At 35.8% G+C, this 19,619-nt stretch overlaps 3 protein-coding genes across 4 annotated transcripts; 1 reads left to right on the top strand and 2 right to left on the bottom strand.

Annotated features, from left to right (window-relative positions):
- Positions 1-117: 117 nt before the first annotated feature.
- On the top strand, positions 118-1,906 carry LOC105120578 (glycine-rich protein). Of its 2 annotated transcripts, XM_011018837.1 has the most exons (5): positions 118-158; positions 212-262; positions 337-381; positions 1,359-1,391; positions 1,529-1,906. In XM_011018837.1, the coding sequence occupies exons 2-5, from the start codon at positions 223-225 to the stop codon at positions 1,663-1,665; spliced, it is 255 nt and encodes an 84-aa protein (XP_011017139.1). In that variant the 5' UTR covers positions 118-158; positions 212-222; the 3' UTR covers positions 1,666-1,906. The 2 variants fall into 2 exon arrangements, with proteins under 2 accessions (XP_011017139.1, XP_011017138.1); XM_011018836.1 differs by having other exon boundaries at positions 146-262.
- Positions 1,907-3,421: 1,515 nt separating this feature from the next.
- LOC105120577 (subtilisin-like protease) lies at positions 3,422-6,859 on the bottom strand. The gene has a single exon (XM_011018835.1). It carries the CDS (start codon positions 6,060-6,062, stop codon positions 3,723-3,725), a length of 2,340 nt encoding a protein of 779 aa, XP_011017137.1. The 5' UTR covers positions 6,063-6,859; the 3' UTR covers positions 3,422-3,722.
- A 6,016-nt stretch (positions 6,860-12,875) lies between these two features.
- Positions 12,876-16,648, bottom strand: LOC105120576 (acyl-CoA-binding domain-containing protein 3-like). Its single transcript, XM_011018834.1, has 5 exons — positions 15,719-16,648; positions 14,266-14,371; positions 14,085-14,185; positions 13,894-13,968; positions 12,876-13,198 (listed from the first exon to the last, which is right to left on the bottom strand). The coding sequence occupies exons 1-5, from the start codon at positions 16,492-16,494 to the stop codon at positions 13,165-13,167; spliced, it is 1,092 nt and encodes a 363-aa protein (XP_011017136.1). The 5' UTR covers positions 16,495-16,648; the 3' UTR covers positions 12,876-13,164.
- Between the last annotated feature and the right edge of the window lie 2,971 nt (positions 16,649-19,619).

Genomic DNA, 19,619 nt, shown 5'->3' with positions numbered 1-19,619 from the left:
CTAAGTGGACCGGGCCAGTTAATATAATAATAATCTGTAGGCTTGAGGGGCCTATTTTGAATTCTTGGTGGGCTGGGTATTTGTTCCTTCTTCGGTTATAGAAGCGAAGGAAAAGAGAGAGAGTTGTGTTTTTGAAATCGTACCTCCACTCGACGACGTTATATTCTTGCCTCTCATTTATTTTATTTATGTACCGACTGTCGCTGCGCAGCTCCAAAAGCAATGGTGCTTACAAATTTTAGTGGACCTGGTGTTGGATTCGGTATGCTTATTACTACAATTAATTCTGATTTTCTTCTTCTATCTCTCTGTCGTTTATGCGAAATTTGATTTCAGGTTTCGGTGTTGGTTGTGGCTTTGGCGTAGGCTGGGGTTTTGGGGGTCAGTTCCTTTTCCTTTTTTTTATTTCACTTTAAAGTCTTCCTTGTGATGTTATTTGAGGAAAACCCAGCTAAGCTAAAAATATCATGCTGCTTCTCTGAATTGTGGGGTTCTTATTTGATTGGAATAGGCGGTTGGGTTGGGAGTGATTTCTGCCTTGAGTTTTGATTATGGGGTTGCCTTATTTTCTTATAGTGGTGTCCTTAATTTTTCATAACTAAGCACTGCTTTATCACTGCTATTGATCCAAATTCAATTTTGAATCTTCTGCCCGTCTTCTTCTACTTATTTGTCATGTATTTTTGGGTTTTTTTTTTTTATTTCCAGGGCAGTATATATAAATAAATACTTTGCCTGGACAGTGAAATTGTTGAGAAATTCGTAGAACCTAATGAATGAAGAATCTAACAATCATCACTTTGCCACTCTTAAGGTGGTAAGGGTATTTTTAGTGTAGTGTTCACATTAGCTGGTCTTTCTGGAGAGAAAACAACAAACTTTCCTTCTACAGTGTTGATTGTCTGGTAGATGTGGGTGATGCATGGATCCGTTTGGTTAAGTGTGGTTGGGATTCAATTCTTGTTCAACCCAGCTAGTCTCGGTACTTCAATCCTGCTCAGTGGAGTTATGTGTCGCTTGCTATTCATGGCTGGGGCATAATTTCAATGAATTGATCTAGTGTTGCCTTTACCTTCTACCACAGCTGACAGAAAACAGCTGATTGTGTCCTCATGTTTTGCAAAATATGAGCTACATCCAATAACTGTTGTGAATGATATCCGATCGTCAAGAACAACTTTGTGATATTTAGAATTTTGCATGACGATCCCATGATCCTTGATATAAAGCTTGTCTGGTTGATGTGTGTGGTAGAATAGTCACCTCATCTGACTTGCTGTTTGAGACTCTGCGTAAATCTTCCCTTTGAGTGTGAACTGAGCTACCAATTTGCTTACGTATATGTTTGTCTGGTGCAGGCATGCCTTTGAATATTTTGGGTCTTGGTGCAGGTATGCACCTTCTTGTCTCTTTCCCCAAATGTAGATCTTAGACTATCATTCATATATATGTGTGTATGTGAGTGTGTGTCTTGGTCTATAAATAATCCATTCAAGAATTGTTCAGAATTAGGACCTATGTTTTGCAGGTGCAGGCTGTGGGGTTGGCCTAGGCCTTGGATGGGGCTTTGGCACTGCCTTTGGGAGCCAGTATAGGTCATCTACTGTCACATTCCAGGGCATGGAATTGGCCAAAAAAGAAGAAAGTGATGACGATCAGTCTTGAGTATTTGTTATGAAGCAAAGTTTATGCATTTCTTGTGTTTTTTTCCCTCCTTTTTTTCCTATGAAGTTTCCAATTGTCATGGCACTGTAAAAAAGAAGCAGCAGCTTGCTCTTCAACCTATTTCTATGTTCAAAGTACTGTAGTGTCGAAATCCCATTGTTCAATTTAATGGAACATAGAAATTCTACATGCCAGGATAGTTTGTACGTCTATGAAATAAATGATGATTTAAAAGCCGAAATCAGAATATCCCCCAAAAGTACCCGGCTTCCATGCAGCACCTTCCTGGCGAAATGGCAACCAGAGTAGATTTCTAATAAAGAACCTGACGTTTTATTATTTTTCTTGGTGCATGTTTGTAGCTGTATCTTGTGATGCCTTTATATGTACACTTCACTAATCGATGAACTCCTTTCAGTGTTTTATCTACGATGTCTACAAATTATTTTATGGAGATGAAAACGTCTAACAGAACTTCTTGGCAATTAAGGTAGGTTTTTTTTCCTTTTTCTTTTTTGGTACAATAAGAAAGAAACGGAGACTGGTATCGGACATAAATTGCACCCAAAGCGTCACTTCGATTTCTCCAGTCTACTTTGCTGGTTTTACTTTCACTGAGCTTTGTAATTCAACCTTTGACGAGAATTTAATGGGTTTATGAGTTTAAAATTTTATTATTCAGTATTTATATTTTATTATTATTATTATTTTAACTAGCAAGAATCATATTTTATAATCAACTAAAATAAATACAGAAACAGAAACAAAGATACTTGGTTCGACAGAAATAGCCTCCCTCCGCTGATCATGCATGCCGCTATGGAAGCTGGCCATCAAGACGCCTCCGAAGTTCTCCTGAATGCTTGCTGGCAGAGTAAAAAGAAGTTCCCTCATTTCTCTTGATTTCCTCTTAATTCCCATTAGTAATTAACTAAAACAGCTATCGTCTCATTATAATTACGAAGATATCCTCTGATTGTACAGGAATTCGGTCTGGGTTAATATTAGGAACAATTGCATGTGCAGGGAAAGGGAAGTCAAATTCTGATTCTAGTGAGAATTACTTAGAAGATAGGGTTAGTTTTAGTGAAGATAAGATAATGGACTCGAATAGCTTGGAGAAGCCATTGATGGAAGCACGCGCAAAGGCGGTTTGCTCAGGTGGTGGTCATAAACTGAACATTGGCTTTGGAACGGGCTTTGTGGATACAGCTTGCGTATCCTTCTAATGTCTTGAGGTTGTTGGGTTGCTCAGTGTGTTTTTGTTAACATGATTATACTGTAGTGTTGGACTGCAGTTTGCCATTGTCTGATAAAAAATGAACCTCGGGTTACATAATTAAGTAGTTGATACTTTTTCCATGATGTTGTAGACCGATAGTGAATCAGTTGAACTAGGCCACTGCTGAAGGAGCTAGTGATATGGTGAGGAATTCATTCCATAGGATGTCAAAACTGATGAATGGAGGGAATCTCCACAAATCTTCTTGTTATCAGAACTTCAACACTACATTGTGTCTATATTGTACTTCTTATTTCAGTTAAATTAGTTTGAGGGATGTCTTTGATGGTTTTACACCCCCTCGTGTTCTTCTTAAGCTAGGTCTTTGTAAAACCCCTTTTCCCAATTAGTTCTTGGGCATATAATAACTTCACGTAAGCAATTTCAACATGGGAGCCTTTTCGTTTGGCGACTGGATTTCTCCTCTCGTTGAAGTTCGGTTTCACTTGATGCATACGAGAACATAATTAGCTCCCTCTTTAATCTTCAGCCATAAAGCATAAATTGTTTAAAGGCTTTAGATTCAGAGCCTCTTATAAAGACAACTGGAGATCCATTTTCAGTTCACATACAATTCTTTCCATGGGCTTCTGTACAACTATTCTCCCTTTTTTTTCTACGTCCTCTGATCACCTCAGAGAGCAAATATAAACGTTACAGCTGGTTCAACCGGCACATTTGTTGGAACATCAGAGAAGAGATTAAAAATACACAGAACTTGAGGCACATGTCCTATGAATGATATTCATTTATGGGATTTCTTCAAGATTTCGGATCATGTCCAGCTGAAAGCTATTGGACTACGGACAACATGCTTCCCGTCTGACCACTCCAGATGAGCAAAGCTGTTTGTACCGGAGGGCATGGATGTAGCGGTAAAAGTCACTGTGTAACTCTTTTTCTCATATTCTTTGGCAAAGCTCAGAGATTCTGGCTCGGCTAACATCTTAACCGATGTAGTTTGTGATGTCATCGAAACCTTGTATGTTGCTGGAGCACCTACATTCGTCAGAGTCCTGGTGTATTTGACTCTACTTTTCATCCCAGCTCCGCCCTCCTTGCCTGAAGCAGTTTGTAGTGGAACAGAGAACGATGGGTAATTAAGATCCCCCAGGCTGTATTCCTTGCTTGAGTTGCAAATGAAGTCTTTATTTGTGATTTGTTTAATGTCTGATGCACTATAGTTTAGAGCACAAAAGAAGCTTATGTAGTCATCAACAGTGGCATCATAGACGAGGCCAGGATCAAGGGCTGCTACTGGATTTACATGTCCAGCTCCATAATCGAACGGCGTAGATGGTTGTCCTGTAGCCACGTCTAATATGTTTTCCCCATTTTTGTATGTCGCATAGGCTGTGGTCATGAGAGCGGACTTAATGGCTGCTGGACTCCAGTCCTGGTGAGCAGCCTTGATGAGTGCAGCCAACCCACTTACATGGGGACATGACATTGATGTACCTGAAATGATATTGAATTCTACATGCCTCTTGTCGTTTGTTAGCCCAGTTGGGCCAGCTCCCCCAGTCCATCCCGCTAGTATGTTGACTCCTGGTGCTATTAGGTCTGGTTTGAGTACTTCTGGAGTGACCAGATTGGGACCTCTGGAACTGAATGCCGCTACCACAGGCGATGGTTCAACTCCAAGCTTGGTACCTCCAGAAGCAATCGTGCCCACTGGCTTTGGATCAAGGAAGGCATAATTCTTAATTGCATTTGCGGTTCTTAGGCCCACAGCGGCTGTGGGAAGAAGATGTGCGTCAGCGACTAGCTCTTCCCCATACAGCTCTGTGTTTGCAAGAATCATCCCAAGGCCACCAGAATCTTTCACCACCAAGCCCTTTTGGACCCTGCTATTCCCCCCTCGATCACATATCACAATTTTCCCTGCAACTTGTGCAGGAATCAAAGTTCCTATCATGCAAAGGCTGCCGCTTGTGGAATTGCTCACGTTACCAGCATAAACCAGAGGCATCAACGAATCAGATAATGGCTTTCCACTGTAAAGCGATATACCCGAGTGCTTCCTACCATTTCCAAGGCTCACATAGGCTGGGAAATCACGGTCCAACGTTCCAGCACCTACAGTGGTTATCCAAGGAGCGACATTAGACAAGCTGCCTGGACTTGGCCCTCCATTTCCAGCCGAGCATGAGACTAGAATTCCCTGTGCTGCTGCTCGGAAAGCTCCAATCGCAACTGTATCTCGAGTGTAATCTGAGAGTCCCCCTCCAATAGACATTGACATGACATTAACGCCATCTGCAACAGCCTTTTCCATTGCTGCTAAAATATCAGAGCTAAAACATCCACCCAACCAACACACCTTGTAAGCTGCTACTCGAGCTTCTGTAGCCATTCCACGTGCTATCCCAGAAGCATACCCGAAAAGGCTAGCTCCTGAGACAGCTGATCCAGCTGCTGTAGTTGCAGTGTGGGTTCCATGGCCATCATCGTCTCTCGGTGATTTTGACTCCATTGTTTCGTCAATAGGTCCGAATGAGGCTTCATACCCTTTTGAGAAATATTGTGCACCTATCAGTTTCCGGTTACAGCTTGATGAATTGAAGTTCTTACCCACCTCACAAGAACCTTTCCAGGTACTTGGTATTGGGCCAAGCCCTGTGTCATCAAAGCTTTTTATCTCTGGCCAGACACCGGTGTCCAGTACTCCAACAATCACCTCACTTAGGGAGGCAGATGCAGGGAGGAGGACAGCATCACTTTTTCCCAATCCAAGGAACTCCGGGGTATGAGTTGTGTGTAGCTTGTAAATCATTTCAGGTAGGACCGATAGAATTCCGGATTGTTTTTCAAGTAATTCAGCTTCCTCTGGTGTGAGTTGGGTGGAAAAGCCATGGATTATGTTGTTGTAAGTGTAAAGCATGTCAGCAGATTCTGATACGGATTTTAAAGATGAATCATACCATTGGAAATGATCATAGTAAGTCGCTGGCATATTGGACTTGTCCATTTGAATTATGAAAGTCTTCTTCGTTTGCTTCTTCACTTCTGCTATCGCATACGTGTAACAGAAGCACAGAACCAGAACTGTAGCTATCAGTTGAGGCCCGAACTTCAAGCCTTTCATCTTCATGACATGTCTTTCCGACCTCATATTGGAGAATTCAGGCAGTATATAAAATGTTATACTTCTGGTAACTTATCCTGTTTTAAAGTGCAGGGAGAATAGAAACTGAGGTTTGCACAGGAATAGGGAAGATTCTCTTGGCTTCTAGGTCGGTCTCCACGGGGTTTATATATATAACAGGATGAAACCTGGTTTGGATCGAATGAATTGCTGTCTAGAACTCCGAATAGGAATTGGAGCTAGCGGAGGAGGTATGAAGCTTATCAAATTTAGCAGTGCTTTATAACTAGTTGTTTAACTCTTGAAATCGTCTGCAATGGCACTAGTGTAATATACTCTGGTTTTCTTATATATGGAAACCAATCAAGTTTCGATACTACAGTTAGGGACAGATATCTGCATGAGTAAAAGCAGTCCTAGAGTAGAAATGCAAGGTATTGATGGCTGTTAAATAATCATTTTCCCACGTGGCGCCATTGTCTCTGGATTCCTGAATGTTATTCCAATTAGTGGCCGGCTTATTGAGTATCTCTGTCTTAAAAGGCAAGCACTAAAGGTAGTGCATTTTCCTACAGAGTCGGATGCCGATCACAGGGGTGCGATGTTGAAGGATTACGAGTTTTCGTATGTGATTTCCAATATTCCGAAGCCATCTCATGGCCGCTGGCCAGCATTACAAGGCCAGTGTCTTTGGATTTCTCTTGGGACACTTGAGAAAGTTCCCAGTTAATGATGAGCTACACTGTGAATCAAGTAATATTCAGTTTACTGGGTGTATTTGTACGCTCTTTTTTTGCCCCTGTTATAAGCACTTCTTCTTGCAGCCACATGTTTTGTAGACAGGTGCTTCCATGTCTTAATCCTCCGCGAGCAGTTGGCCACAGAATTTGCAGGTTCTGTCTGAACAATCCCACTTGAGAGGATAGAAAACATAGACCTCAGTAGTCAGTGGGGGGCGGGAATTCACGAAATCTACCACTCTTTCTAAACTTTACAGGTCATCGTGCGTAAGAGCAAGTGACACGGGAATCATAGCTGCTTTAAAATCTATAGTAAATTATGGATTCCTGCTTTCACTCAACGTAATATAAACAGATACACTGCTCTTAGGCGGCTGTTTCCTTTCCTTTCGCAACTTTATAACGATAATGAAGTTTCCAAACAGAACAAGACAAGCGTATTTTATTAGGCGAGAATCTAAACTTGATACAGAAAAAACGCCAATCGCCTCTGTGGATCCATTTTTGGCTACCAATAATATAAGTTATCCCATGTGGCTTGACATGGCGAAAATAACCCTCGCCTCATCTCACTGGCAGGAAATAATCATCCGCCTGTGTTTAGTGGAAAGAGCACTGGTGAAGGACTGAAGTCATGGCCTCTAACTACTGCCGTAATGAGCAATTATCAGTGCCAATTCGTGGTGGGTGGTTGGAGATTTTGGGCCATCTAGATGGAGTAAATGCATGGCTGAGAAAAGAGAGCTATAAAAATAAAACTTTATGGAGACAAAAGCTGAGGACAAGAGGTGGTGCTGTACAATCATCACAAAGTAATCAAAGGTCCCTCAGAAAAAAGAGCCTTTTTCTTTGATTAGATAATGGAATCGTTGTCATGTTTAATCATGACAGACACCCATGTGGTTGTTCCTCACAATCTCACAGCTATATTTTTCTTGACAACTAGCTGGAGTGGGCCCCGCCACTAATAATAGCCTCATTGTCCTCTATTTTGAAATGCTTGTTTATGTAACTCGTTACGTGTCCATCAGTCATCACCACTTGCTTGTCTGGTTTTTGTTTGATTACAGCTTCCATTTAAGGACTGGCAACGGAGAAAGGTAAATATAGCCACCTCCCAACCGCTTCTAATAAACTCCTTTTATTTAACTATGATATAAAATCATTCACAATAAATATGCTTTTGATATTGTAATGATTTTTTTCTGTTGAAAAATCAGGTTAAAAATAGTTGTCAATTATAGTACTTTATAACTATTATTTCAAGATGAATTTTTTAGCAGAGGTAATACAAATCAATCCTTTATATTAGCGTGATTAGTGAAACTTTAATTCTTTTAAATTAATAAAATTAAATTTTATTTTATTAAATTAAGCATCAATCAAGTAAAAAAATCCCCAACATTGTGAAATCTCTATACTCATATATAAAAAATAAATCATCAAATTTAATTTTTAATCAATATAACATTAAAGAATCAAATAAAAATTACAACATTAAAGAATCAAATAAAAATAATAAATTGAACAAAAAATAAATAAATAAATTTCATTGTGAAAGCTCTTCGAAGTTTCAATAAAACAACATTGATCTCTATTAGTTTTATTTTTCTTATTAATGTTGCTAAAGTAGGAGTACTTATTATCTTACAATTTGTAAGAATGCAGTGAGCATGGAGTGTATTTTTCAAAAATAACACATTGACTAAGAATATATATCCAAAATATCATAGTTGAAAGCTTATTTTTTAAAATGGCACAGTTACAGAAGACATGCCGGTGGTTCATGCGCGATCAAGCGAGAAGCGCGTCACGACCTTATAACTACAGTAACAGAGGCCATTTTCCAGCTTTTGCGGTCGGTCACGCGCCTGCGCCTCTCGTGAAACTATATATTACTTTGAGAAATATAACCACGTTATTTTGAGTATATTTCTTAATCACTATGTTATTAAAAAAAACCTTATATGAGCATCGATAAATCTAGTCAATTCCCCCCCTCACTCTTTGGGTTTTGTGGGAGTTGGTGTCACTACCGAATAATTAATATGCGAAAACAATGTGACCAAAGGACCATTTGCCCCTTCATGCCTCTTCTTCTCTTCCATGGTGGTATCCAATCAAATTCCTGTTATCACCATTTTAGTCGGCAGACACATAGAAACAAAAGGGATAGGGAAGATAGAGAGAGAAGAAGAAATTAATGGAAAGAATCAGTGGTTGGGTGTGGTTTAATGATTCTATCAAGAGAGATTTAAGGATAAATGACACTTTATCGAATAGATAAGAAATTGAGGGGGGTGGATGCAAATACCTGATTGAAGATTTTCATAAAATTGATGTCCTCAAATGAAAAAATTAAAGTTCAAGTCCTTAACTGAAAAAAAGGGATAACATTGGTGTATTAATAATGCAATTATCCCTAAATACAAAACGTTGCTCTTACTTATAGACCATGCAAGAGATTAAGTCATAACATGAAAGATTAACTTTTTAATCATATCTCCGTACATCTTAATTTAATCTTCATTGACATTAAGATATCTTCATGAGTGGCTCTATCTGAGCCGTTAAACGTAGAGCTCCATAAAGCTGTGGCTTGCCACACTATAAAAAAAAACTACGTTAGTCTCAGCATGCTTTCAAGCTAGACCCTTAAAAATTATTACTGGCCTGCAAAAAGTTCTCAAAATACTTTATGATGTTTCTAAAGCTTTATGATGTTTATAATTTGAGCCCTCCAATAATTTAATCCACCCTCCAACGCGACTGCCATCGTCATCTTGCGAGAAATAATTAACAAAACTAAATAGCATGGTACATTGAACTAGGTTAATATACATATTTTAATTGTCTTATAATTTAGTGTTTGAATAATGGATAATTATATATTCATGTTAATATTATTTTCTCTGAAACTTGGAAAGTAGATGGTGATAGAAAATTTAATATCTGTAAAATAATTTTTTTATGGGATTTAGAAACTCTTGAATGGTAAAATTAATTATTTTTTAGTAAAAAACTACAATAAATAAAAAATAAATTTAAAATTTAAAAAACAAGAGTGTTTGATTTTGTTTTTTAATGATTAATGCTTTGATAATTAAAGTATAAATACTTAAAAAATAAAAATTATAAATTTTTATCTGGATGATTTAAAAGGTATATATAGCCCTTAAATATTGTAATGTTACTTGAATGGAGAAGTTGTAATATTATTTACTCCTGATAGTATTAATAAGATATAAGTATCTTCTAGATAATATTAACGAGAAACAAATATCATTTATATAATATGTTAATATTGATGAAAATATGGTAGGTCCTTTCAAGATTTTTATACTTCTAAAAACATAAAAAGATAATTATTCTAGATATAAATATTTTATGTTTAAAAATCATAAAAATAAACAAACAAAGTTTTATAGTGCAACACTAAACGACGGGTCTGATAAATAGTTATATATATATATATATATATATATCTTTTTTGGTTTGGTACATAACTGAATTTAACGATATTGGATCTGATATCTTGTCAAGCCTACATGTACTTTAATTCAGGATGCAGCTGAACTCAATGATATTGAGTCTAATACCTCGCCAGACTTGTATTTATTTTGGCTCAACATGTAGTTGAACCCAAGATCATTAGGTCTGGCAATTCACTAGACCCATATATACCTAAGCTCAATGCGCAATTGAATCCAAAAATATTGAGTGTGGCATCTCACCAGATCCATGTCTATTTGGACTTACCACGTTATGAACTCAATATCGTTAAACCTATCAATTAGCAAAACGTATATGTATTTGAGTTTAGTACATAGCTAAACCTATGGATGATTGGTCTAGCAACTCATCAAGCCTGTTTGTATTTGAGCTAAACGCATATCTGAATCCAAGGATGTTGAGTATGACAACTCACTAATCTCATATTTGTTTAAGTTTAGTATGTAGCTAAACTCAATAATATTAGATATGACAACTCACCAGATCCATGTATATTTAAGATTAGCTTGTGGCTGGAATTAATGACGTTGGGTATGACAACTCGCCAAACTCATATATAATTAGGCTCAGCATATAGCTGAAGCAAAAGATATTACATCTAATAATTTATCAAATTTATATGTATTCGGACATGATATGTAGTTGAGCTAAAAAATATCGAGTCTGAAAGCAAGCTATACTTATATTATTTAAATTTAGTATTATGTCAAATCTAAAGTTATTACAACTGTCTTTGGCTTTTTTTAAATATGGACTGAGGCACAAAAATAGAATTTTAAAAATACAATGACCATTAACAACTTTATCTCGTAGCTCAATTGGTTAATATGTGTCTTTAATTAGTCAAAAGTCGCATGTTCATGTAGTACTAGGAATTATGTTATCTCTTACGCAGGACATGGGTAATCCTTTGTATATTTACTTAAAAAGAAAAGGTTGGATAACCTGCCTTTTCATATTTTAATGTTGGGTTTTAAAATTTTATTATTTAATATTAAATTAATTATTAATATTTTTATTATATAATAATTTTTTTTTTTTCAATTTAATGAAATTTATAACTCACGTAATGAATTTAATGGCTTAAGTAGAATTAATCTGTTATGTTTTTTTTAAAAACCTTTTTAATTGATAAAATCATGTTGAGGCAATTCTCCCTTGATTTTATTAAAACTCAAGTTAAATAAAAAGTTGAATTGTGAATTTTTTTATGCCAAATTTAATAATAATACTCTAAATACTATTTCTTTTATCCAAGCTATAGCGATAGCGTGAAAAATAACCTGGTTAACTTCTATGGACAAAAATTCTGAAATATATGGTGCGTGACCGGGAAAATATTTACATATCATATGGTTAAAAACTTGCGAGCAGGAATTTAAGAGTGGGGTAGGGAAAACTTAAGCCTTATTTGTTTCAAGAAAAACGTAGCTATGGTAGTGATAATGGCTATGGGCCGGGTAGTGGAGGTGGAGGCTACGTCAAAGCCAATGGGAATGCTGTGGGCCCAAGGTGGTGGTGTTAGCTGGGGTGGCGTTGGAGGGGATGGCCACTTTGAAGGTGGGTTTCGCTGGCGTGGTAATGGTGGAGGTATGGCTCGGGTTATGGTGGCAGCATAGGTACCAGGACGGCGGGGCCTATGATCACAACAATGTCCATAGCACTGGTTCTGTGTCAGAAAAACGATCTTAATATGCCATGTTTCACCAAATAAGAATTACTAATTTTTCTAGTATCGCAATAAGGATAACATTTCTCCAAAATTTGCTTTAAATGTATTCTCTATCTTAGTGAGGCAGCATGCTCTAATAAAGAGCAGTCGTTTACATTAATCAGTGCTGGAGGCATCCATGGCCACCAAAAAAGAAATGCGATAAAACAGTCAGGCATGGAAGCCATCCCTAACACTTGGCCACGCTTACCACATTCTGAGATTTGCTTATAACTCGTTCCAGAATTACTTGGTAACGAATTCAAATTTATTGTCCACCTCCAAAGAACGGGAAATTAAAATCTAAGGGCCCTTGCGACAACCTCGGTGAACCCAAAATCACGAGCTCACAAGGCAGTCAAATGGTCTTGTCATGTAACTTACCATACCAGCAACCATGACTTTCTGCAAATTATTTGACTGGTTAATTTTTCTCTACTTTCTTCAGCTGAACAGCCAAAAAGAGAGAGAAAACTTCACTCGGTTAAACATATCTAAACTCCAAGTGCAAAATATCATCCACCCTGTCTCATCTATATCCGAATCAGCGTCAAGGGATGCCCCATACTATTGGAGTGCAAATGCTAAGGAAATAGGAAAAAGAAAAAAAGGGAGACTTTAACTTGCGAAGAAAAACAGGGACTATAGACAACTACTTTCCCTCCCAACAATTCCAAACGCAAGGAGCACTTTACTTGCATGTGAATGTATAATCGTAACAAGTATTTGACAAACAGCAATCGCTTAATTAGTGCGCAAGTCTTGTAACACATTCTTTCACGTAATCCCAACATCGCTTCACATTTTTTCAGGGATTAGAATTAAAAAGGAGTAGGGACAATTACCCGGAAAGACTAGCATAAGCATGCTCAAATATGCTTCAGGAAGAATGGTGCATTAACATCATATTATAATTCAATGATCCCAACCAGCTGGGCGATGAATCATGGGACATACATACACGTTGTATATATACAAATTCAACAATGCACTGCACACCCACGTTATTAGTATCATACAATGCATAGTTCACTTCCAAGGACATATTAATTATAGCATAAACAGGCAAGAACCTTACATAATTGAAGCAAAGATTATACTTAGCAACAAGATTTAGTCTTGTTTGTGGTTCAGCCAAAGGAGAAGGGTTCCATGGTTGGAGATTTCAAGCAGCAGAGCAATGCTTGTCATTCTTCGGCCTGAAAATTTTCATATTAAATTGGTTACGTGTAAGCCCTGTGGCTTGTATATTGGGATCATTGGTAGTAAGACCTTTCAATAAGAAAGAAATGAGTGACGACTAAAATGAAAATTCATTAGAGAAATGCTCAAGAATATGACTCAAATCATGGATGGCAGATTCCCAATAGATTGTCGCTAGTGATTGTCAAGTTGCAGAAGAAAGCTAGGTAAGAATCTTATTAGAATTGATTTCAATAAGTGGCAGAAACAAGTTTTCTCATAAGAATGTGATGATGCAAAGAATGGTCATCATCCACCCATTATACCAAAAATCTTTTATATTTATAGTGTGATGCCTGTGGTTTCTTTTTCGACAGTGCAACATATTCTTTGAAGGGATTTCTTCTCAACCTCGTTGAATTCAATCATGATTGAAGAAAGACATTCCAGTAAGGATTATTCAAATTAGACAGCAACCACCAACATTTTTCTTCTATTTGGTACAACGGAAAACCCCAAGTCAACAACCTAAAATCCCAACCCAAACTCCCGTACCCCTACACCTGAGCTACCCCCAGGCCTAGTCATATTGTCCTGTGAAACTAACAACATTCAGTTCAAAGCCTTTCAGGAACCGGCAAGTTCCTGCAACAACTTAGGAGAAAAAGGCAAATGGAAGAAAATGCAATATGCATGAATTAACGATTTATACCCTGTTATCCAGTTTGAGGCCCCAGTCAAATCCCTTTCTTCAGCAACAAGCTTCGGTTCTTGATTCTTACATGTCCTACACGAGGACACAGTGATATTATCATGTTATAATAATAAGCTCAGGAAAAAACAAAGACTAACAAATAAATGATTGAGGGGGAAAATCATAATAGCCAAACATTTAGGACATACATTGCTCCTGCACAATCTGGTTGCCGGGATGAAAATGTACTTAAATCTGGAGTTACAGCAACAGGATTTGTCACTTCAGATGATCCTGGTTTATTGTCTCCCTGTAAAGTGAAATTAACCAGAGACTCTTTTCAGTCAAAGTCATTATAGGAAACAGAACGCTGCAATGGAAAATACCTACACCAGCTTTGTCTTCCATCCACCCTGGGGCTCTATCAGATACAAGGACAATATACTGCTCCATAGCTGCCTCTGGACTCGTGTTTCCCAGCCTTTGCCAAGCATTCCTTGCACAACGTAACCAGTGCCCTCGATCACTCATACATAGCAGCTGTCAACCCTGTTATTATAACTAGCTATCAAACTATACGGAGTAACTTCTTGGTACAGGCAGCCCCTAAGGTGTTGTTCTGTGCATTCATTTTCTTTTTCTTAGGTTAACAGTCCACCTAGAAAAAGATTACAGGCGATGACCGCCATAATCTTGTATTTTGTTTGCTAAGCTGTCTGGATTTTTGGCTATATCTAAGCAGCTGGAACATACCAGGAAAAGGTCCAGGGTACAGCAAACAAGATTTGAAGCGTGAATCATTATTTTTAAAATATTAATTGACTTCATTATATTTGTTTGTTGTAGGGTTGAAGCAATATAACTTCAAGATAAAGTAAAACCTTATATTTATAGACTAACTTCTATAAATTTATTAAAAAGCTTTGTTTATTTCTAGTAAATGTAAACATAAAGTTAGTGAAAAAAAAATCAGGAAGAGAAAATGATTGTTTCTAATCTATTTCTGCCAACATCAAACTGATATTTCTAAATAAAATAAACATTTTCATACCAATATGTTTATAAAATTTAGAGGTATATCTTTTCAAACCAATATATCTATTATACAATTTAAAGTTATATTTCTTCAGATCAATATATATATAGAGAGTTTAAAAAGTAACTCTTCATCCAAATTATTTGAATAACTTGACAAGAGGTGTCATGAATAATTATTAAATTAATTAATTCTGAAAATTTAATTAATTAACCTAAATTAATTAATTTAAAAAATAATAATATATAAATTTTGGCTTTCCATCCAAATATTCCCTCCAAAATCTAAATTTATTGATTTGGTATCTCTCAAGATATAACAAAATTTCTTACCTTAGAAAGGTGGAGTAAAATTCTCTTTGAATAACTAGCTATGTTTTAACAACATTAACCTTCTTTTATATTTATTTTTTAAGCAAGAAAAACTATTGTAGACCTAACCTTAGAGGGAGACAGACAGACAAAAAAGGCCATAAAAAACGTCATTTATAATACAGCCCAAGCGTGGATTTCTAATGATTTCCATGTGTTCGTGCTGACGTCTGTAATGAGCAAGCTGCCTCAATTTGTCGGCATTTTCATTTCTCGATCTACATTTCGGAAACTCTCACTTTTCATATCATTAAAACAAAGCATTTTACCTGGAGACCATCTTATCCTATCTTCTCTCTAAATGGAAAACGTTTATCTGCTCCCATTCAGTCAAATTAACAAACAAGAGAATAACAATAATCGAGTAAAAATAAGAAGAAGAAGAAGAACAATGTAAACGGAGACATGGGAAAGTTAATTGAGGAAAGTTTAATACCACTTGGCACGGGCAGAAACCTTGAGAGCCATGGGAGGCTTCTGGAGGCAAGGCCCCTCGGTGGCAACCTTATGAAGTCCATACAACTCCATTTGCACATCGCTGCCTACACCTGCAAATCTCTCATCTTTATCTCCTGACTCCACAACAAACCTTGCTGCTTCTCCAAACATTGTCTCCAATTCACTCCTTTCTATCCCTTCCCAATCATCATCCTCGTCATCATTGACTTCAATCTCATTCATCTTCTCTTTTGAATCAGTCTCGACAACATCTACTTCAATTCCAACTGATTCATCTTCTCTGTTTTCATTAATTGAACTAGCCAAACTTACATGTTTGACCTCTTCATTGTCAAATTCACCTCCCTTTAACTTGTACTCTTCTTCTCTTAAAATTGCCTCGATCAATTCTTGAGCCAAGTCACGCGCCTCGATTTCAAGCAGCATCTCCTCGCGATTCGCGGCCTCGTTAACGTTCTCGAGAGCAAAGCTTTCCGTGATGAATTCATCGATCTTTTCTGTTGCTTGTTCAACAAATTCAGTTTTAGTTTCGGTCTTAACCCCCTCGACTTGCAATCTTTCACGGAACCGTAACTCTTCGGTGATTACTTTTCCTTCTTCACCGACAATCTCTGCTGCAGTAATAACTTCTCGATTGGCATTTTTACTGCTGGAATCACCACCAGACGCAGCCAGAGAAACAAGTTTGGCTATAAGAAAAGAGAACAAAACAGCAACAACACCAGTCACAAGCAGCTCTTTAACAAGCTCCATCTCTTATCAAAGCATAAAAAGAGAGAGAGCTTTTTTTGTTTTGTTTTTTGATGGGAGAGAAAATGGAGAAGACAGAAGAAGTAATAAGGGATTAAGCACAAGAGATGCAGAGGGAAAGGAAGCTCGCAGGGTAGAGCAAAGCATATTCTGCTAAAAAATGCCACTGTCGCCCTTTTCAACTGTTTTTTATTATTTTTTAAAAGTAATTTAAAAAAAAAATTATTTTTTAAAATTATTATTTTTTCGAAAAATTTAAATTATTTTAAAGTGTTAATATTAAAAATAATTTTTAAAAATTAAAAAAATATTATTTTAATATATTTTATAATAAAAAGTATATTATACTTCGCTGTTAAATCATTTAAAATCAATTTTTTAGATTAATTTTAATTAATTAATTAATTAATTTTATATTTTTAAATAAAATTAATTCAATTTATTTGAAATATTATCCTTATTATTTTTATTTTATTTTTTAAAATTCTTTCAAAAAAATAATAAGTTGACAGGTTTTTTTAGTTTTAACATCAATTTTTTTTTCTGCAGTGATCTCTGAACTATATTTTATTATTTTTAAGAATTAAATTTATTAAAATTTAATTATTAAGATAATTATAAATAGGAGATTTTATTAAAATTTCTAATTAAATCCAACTAAAAAATTCCACTGTAAAAGTTTTGATCTTGCTCGGGGTTAAAAAGAATTGTTTAGGAACAAGTCTAAGGAGGCAATAAAAGAAGAAATTATTAGAATCTTGAATACCTAAAAGAAAAGAGCGTTTATTCACGTGCCCAGAAGTACCCCCGATCATGATCAATATTCTCTTGAGAGCCATAACCCCAAAAACAAATAAATTATGGCTTTCTTTTAGGCATTTATAAGTTCGATGACATGTCCGATCTTGACTGGCTCAAACTCTCCAGAAGTATATTTGCCTGTTTATTTCATCGTTGATCTATTCACATAGCCTTGCCAAGTTCACGAATTTCCATTTTTCAACGATATTGATCGTGTTTTTTCTTTGAATATCTTATGATGCAAAGGCGTCCTTATCTCAATCTATATGTGGCAGTGATGAACGCCATCTTCCTTTAATAATCAGGGGGGGTGGGGTGGTGCTTGGGGGTTTGTGGTGGTTGAGAAAAAGGAAAAATAATAAAATGGCGGTGGTGGATAGGATAGGAGGAGTGGGGGTCTTGTGGTGTCTCCCGGACAAGTATTCATAGATTATACCTTCAGTCGAAGTATGGAGTCTTCACGCGACTTCAAAAATCACTGTAAATGAATTCCATGGGTGCAATTAACACTGAAGAAAAAACACTACACGAAAACGACCCCGTCAAGTATAACTTCACGGGCAAGAAAGGAGTGGACAAGTGACACGTCGTCTAGTGGCTTTTTTACGAATGCCAACGGAGATACAAGAATGAATTCTCCACCTCTATCTTTATAAAGCCTTTCTAATTTTTCTACCCCGTCTCCATTTGTATCAAAGGCAATGTTCAATCGTACATACCCGCCTTCATTGAAGGTATTAAAAAAAGAGAGGTAAAGCCCGCGTGCCTAGCATTTTCTCTTAACGAGCCATATGTTTAGGCAATTTAGGCCCAGTAGCGTGTCACTTTTTTATTTTAATTTATTTTTATTTAAATATAAATTAATTAATTTTAATTAATTCAATTCATGTGTGAGATGCTCAACCTAGCAATTATAAAATTTAGTAGAGATTAATTAAAATAAATAAATTAAACAAAGTTTTGTGATGTTATTTAACTAGAGGCTAATCTGGAAAGTTGAGAAGTTCTTTTGTTTTTTCCTTATAATTAAAAGCCACCAGGTCTATGGATTGTATTATAATATTTTATATTTTGATTTACATGTATTTTTTTAATTTTGTACTTCAGTCTTTGATTATCATCAATATTTTTTTTGTGTTTTTATAAATATAAATAATTTTTAATTTATTTAATTAAATTCACACATCAACTTTTTAATTTACAATTAAAATTTTATTTCACAGCAAAAACCACATTAAAAACACCTGCATATTCAAGTTTTTAAGTTAAAACAAAATTAATTTGACTCCCAGCAAAACATGGACAACAACTTAGTTAACAATACTCTAAAATGCATGCATGGGAGAAAGTATTGTTCCCCGTGCATTGTACACACACACCAATGGGCATTGTTGATTCGCTATGCTTATAAGTTTTCTTCATCCTTTTTTTTAAAAAAAAATTGCCCTTTAGAGACTTAATTAAAATCTAATTTGGCTAAAATTTGCTAGAGAAGAAAAGCATTGAAAGATAAAGGATCAAAATAAAAGAATAAAGGATATGGATGTTGTTTTCAAACTTTTAGATGAAATGTTCCATTTAGTTTTTATACTTTCTAAATTATAAAAATTGAATTCCTCTAATTTTTAAATTTTAGAAAACAAATCAATTTTGTTCTAAAACTTCATTTTCTTTATTTTTCAATTCTAGTTCAAGAAATGAAAGAGAAAATTGGATTCTAGTGGTGGAGAGATAATCATTATTGACACCAATTGTAAAAACCAAAACAGTTGATTTCAGTATCAACATGTTATATTCAACAAGTAGAGTTCTACTAAAGTGTTTATCAACTTTCAAATTTCTTAAAGAACATGTTTGAGCTTGAGAAATTTTTTGATTTAGGTTTGATTACAAGTTTTGGGTAGCTTTTTAGATTTTTTGAGGTCATAAATGAGTTTATTAAAATATCTACAATGTTTTCTAGAAGATTTCAAGGTTAAACACGGGTTTAAAAAAATAAGTTTTTAAGCCAAAAAAGACACCTCTCTTAATTTTTCAACCATTGTGGTGGTCATAATTTGGGAATGAATAGGGGACTTATTGCTTGCTTTAAAAAAATAAAATCAAATCAAATAAAAAAAAGTTGTCGATGTTGAATCAAAAGACTACTGGTAACACATGCTATTTCATTACTAAAATGATATCAAAACGATTCAAACATTATATTAAAAAGCAATGTTTGACCATCGATCAGCTCTATACGTGCTGACATATGCATTGTATATGTCAAAAATTCTATTTTTAAATAATAGTTACATTTATTAAATTATAAAATTGCTACAACAATA

This window comes from Populus euphratica, unplaced genomic scaffold, assembly GCF_000495115.2.
Source record: "Populus euphratica unplaced genomic scaffold, PopEup_1.0 scaffold6.1, whole genome shotgun sequence".
In the NCBI taxonomy this organism is placed as follows: Eukaryota; Viridiplantae; Streptophyta; class Magnoliopsida; order Malpighiales; family Salicaceae; genus Populus; species Populus euphratica.
Note: the sequence above shows the minus strand (reverse complement) of the source record. Positions and strands in the feature narration are given on the sequence as shown.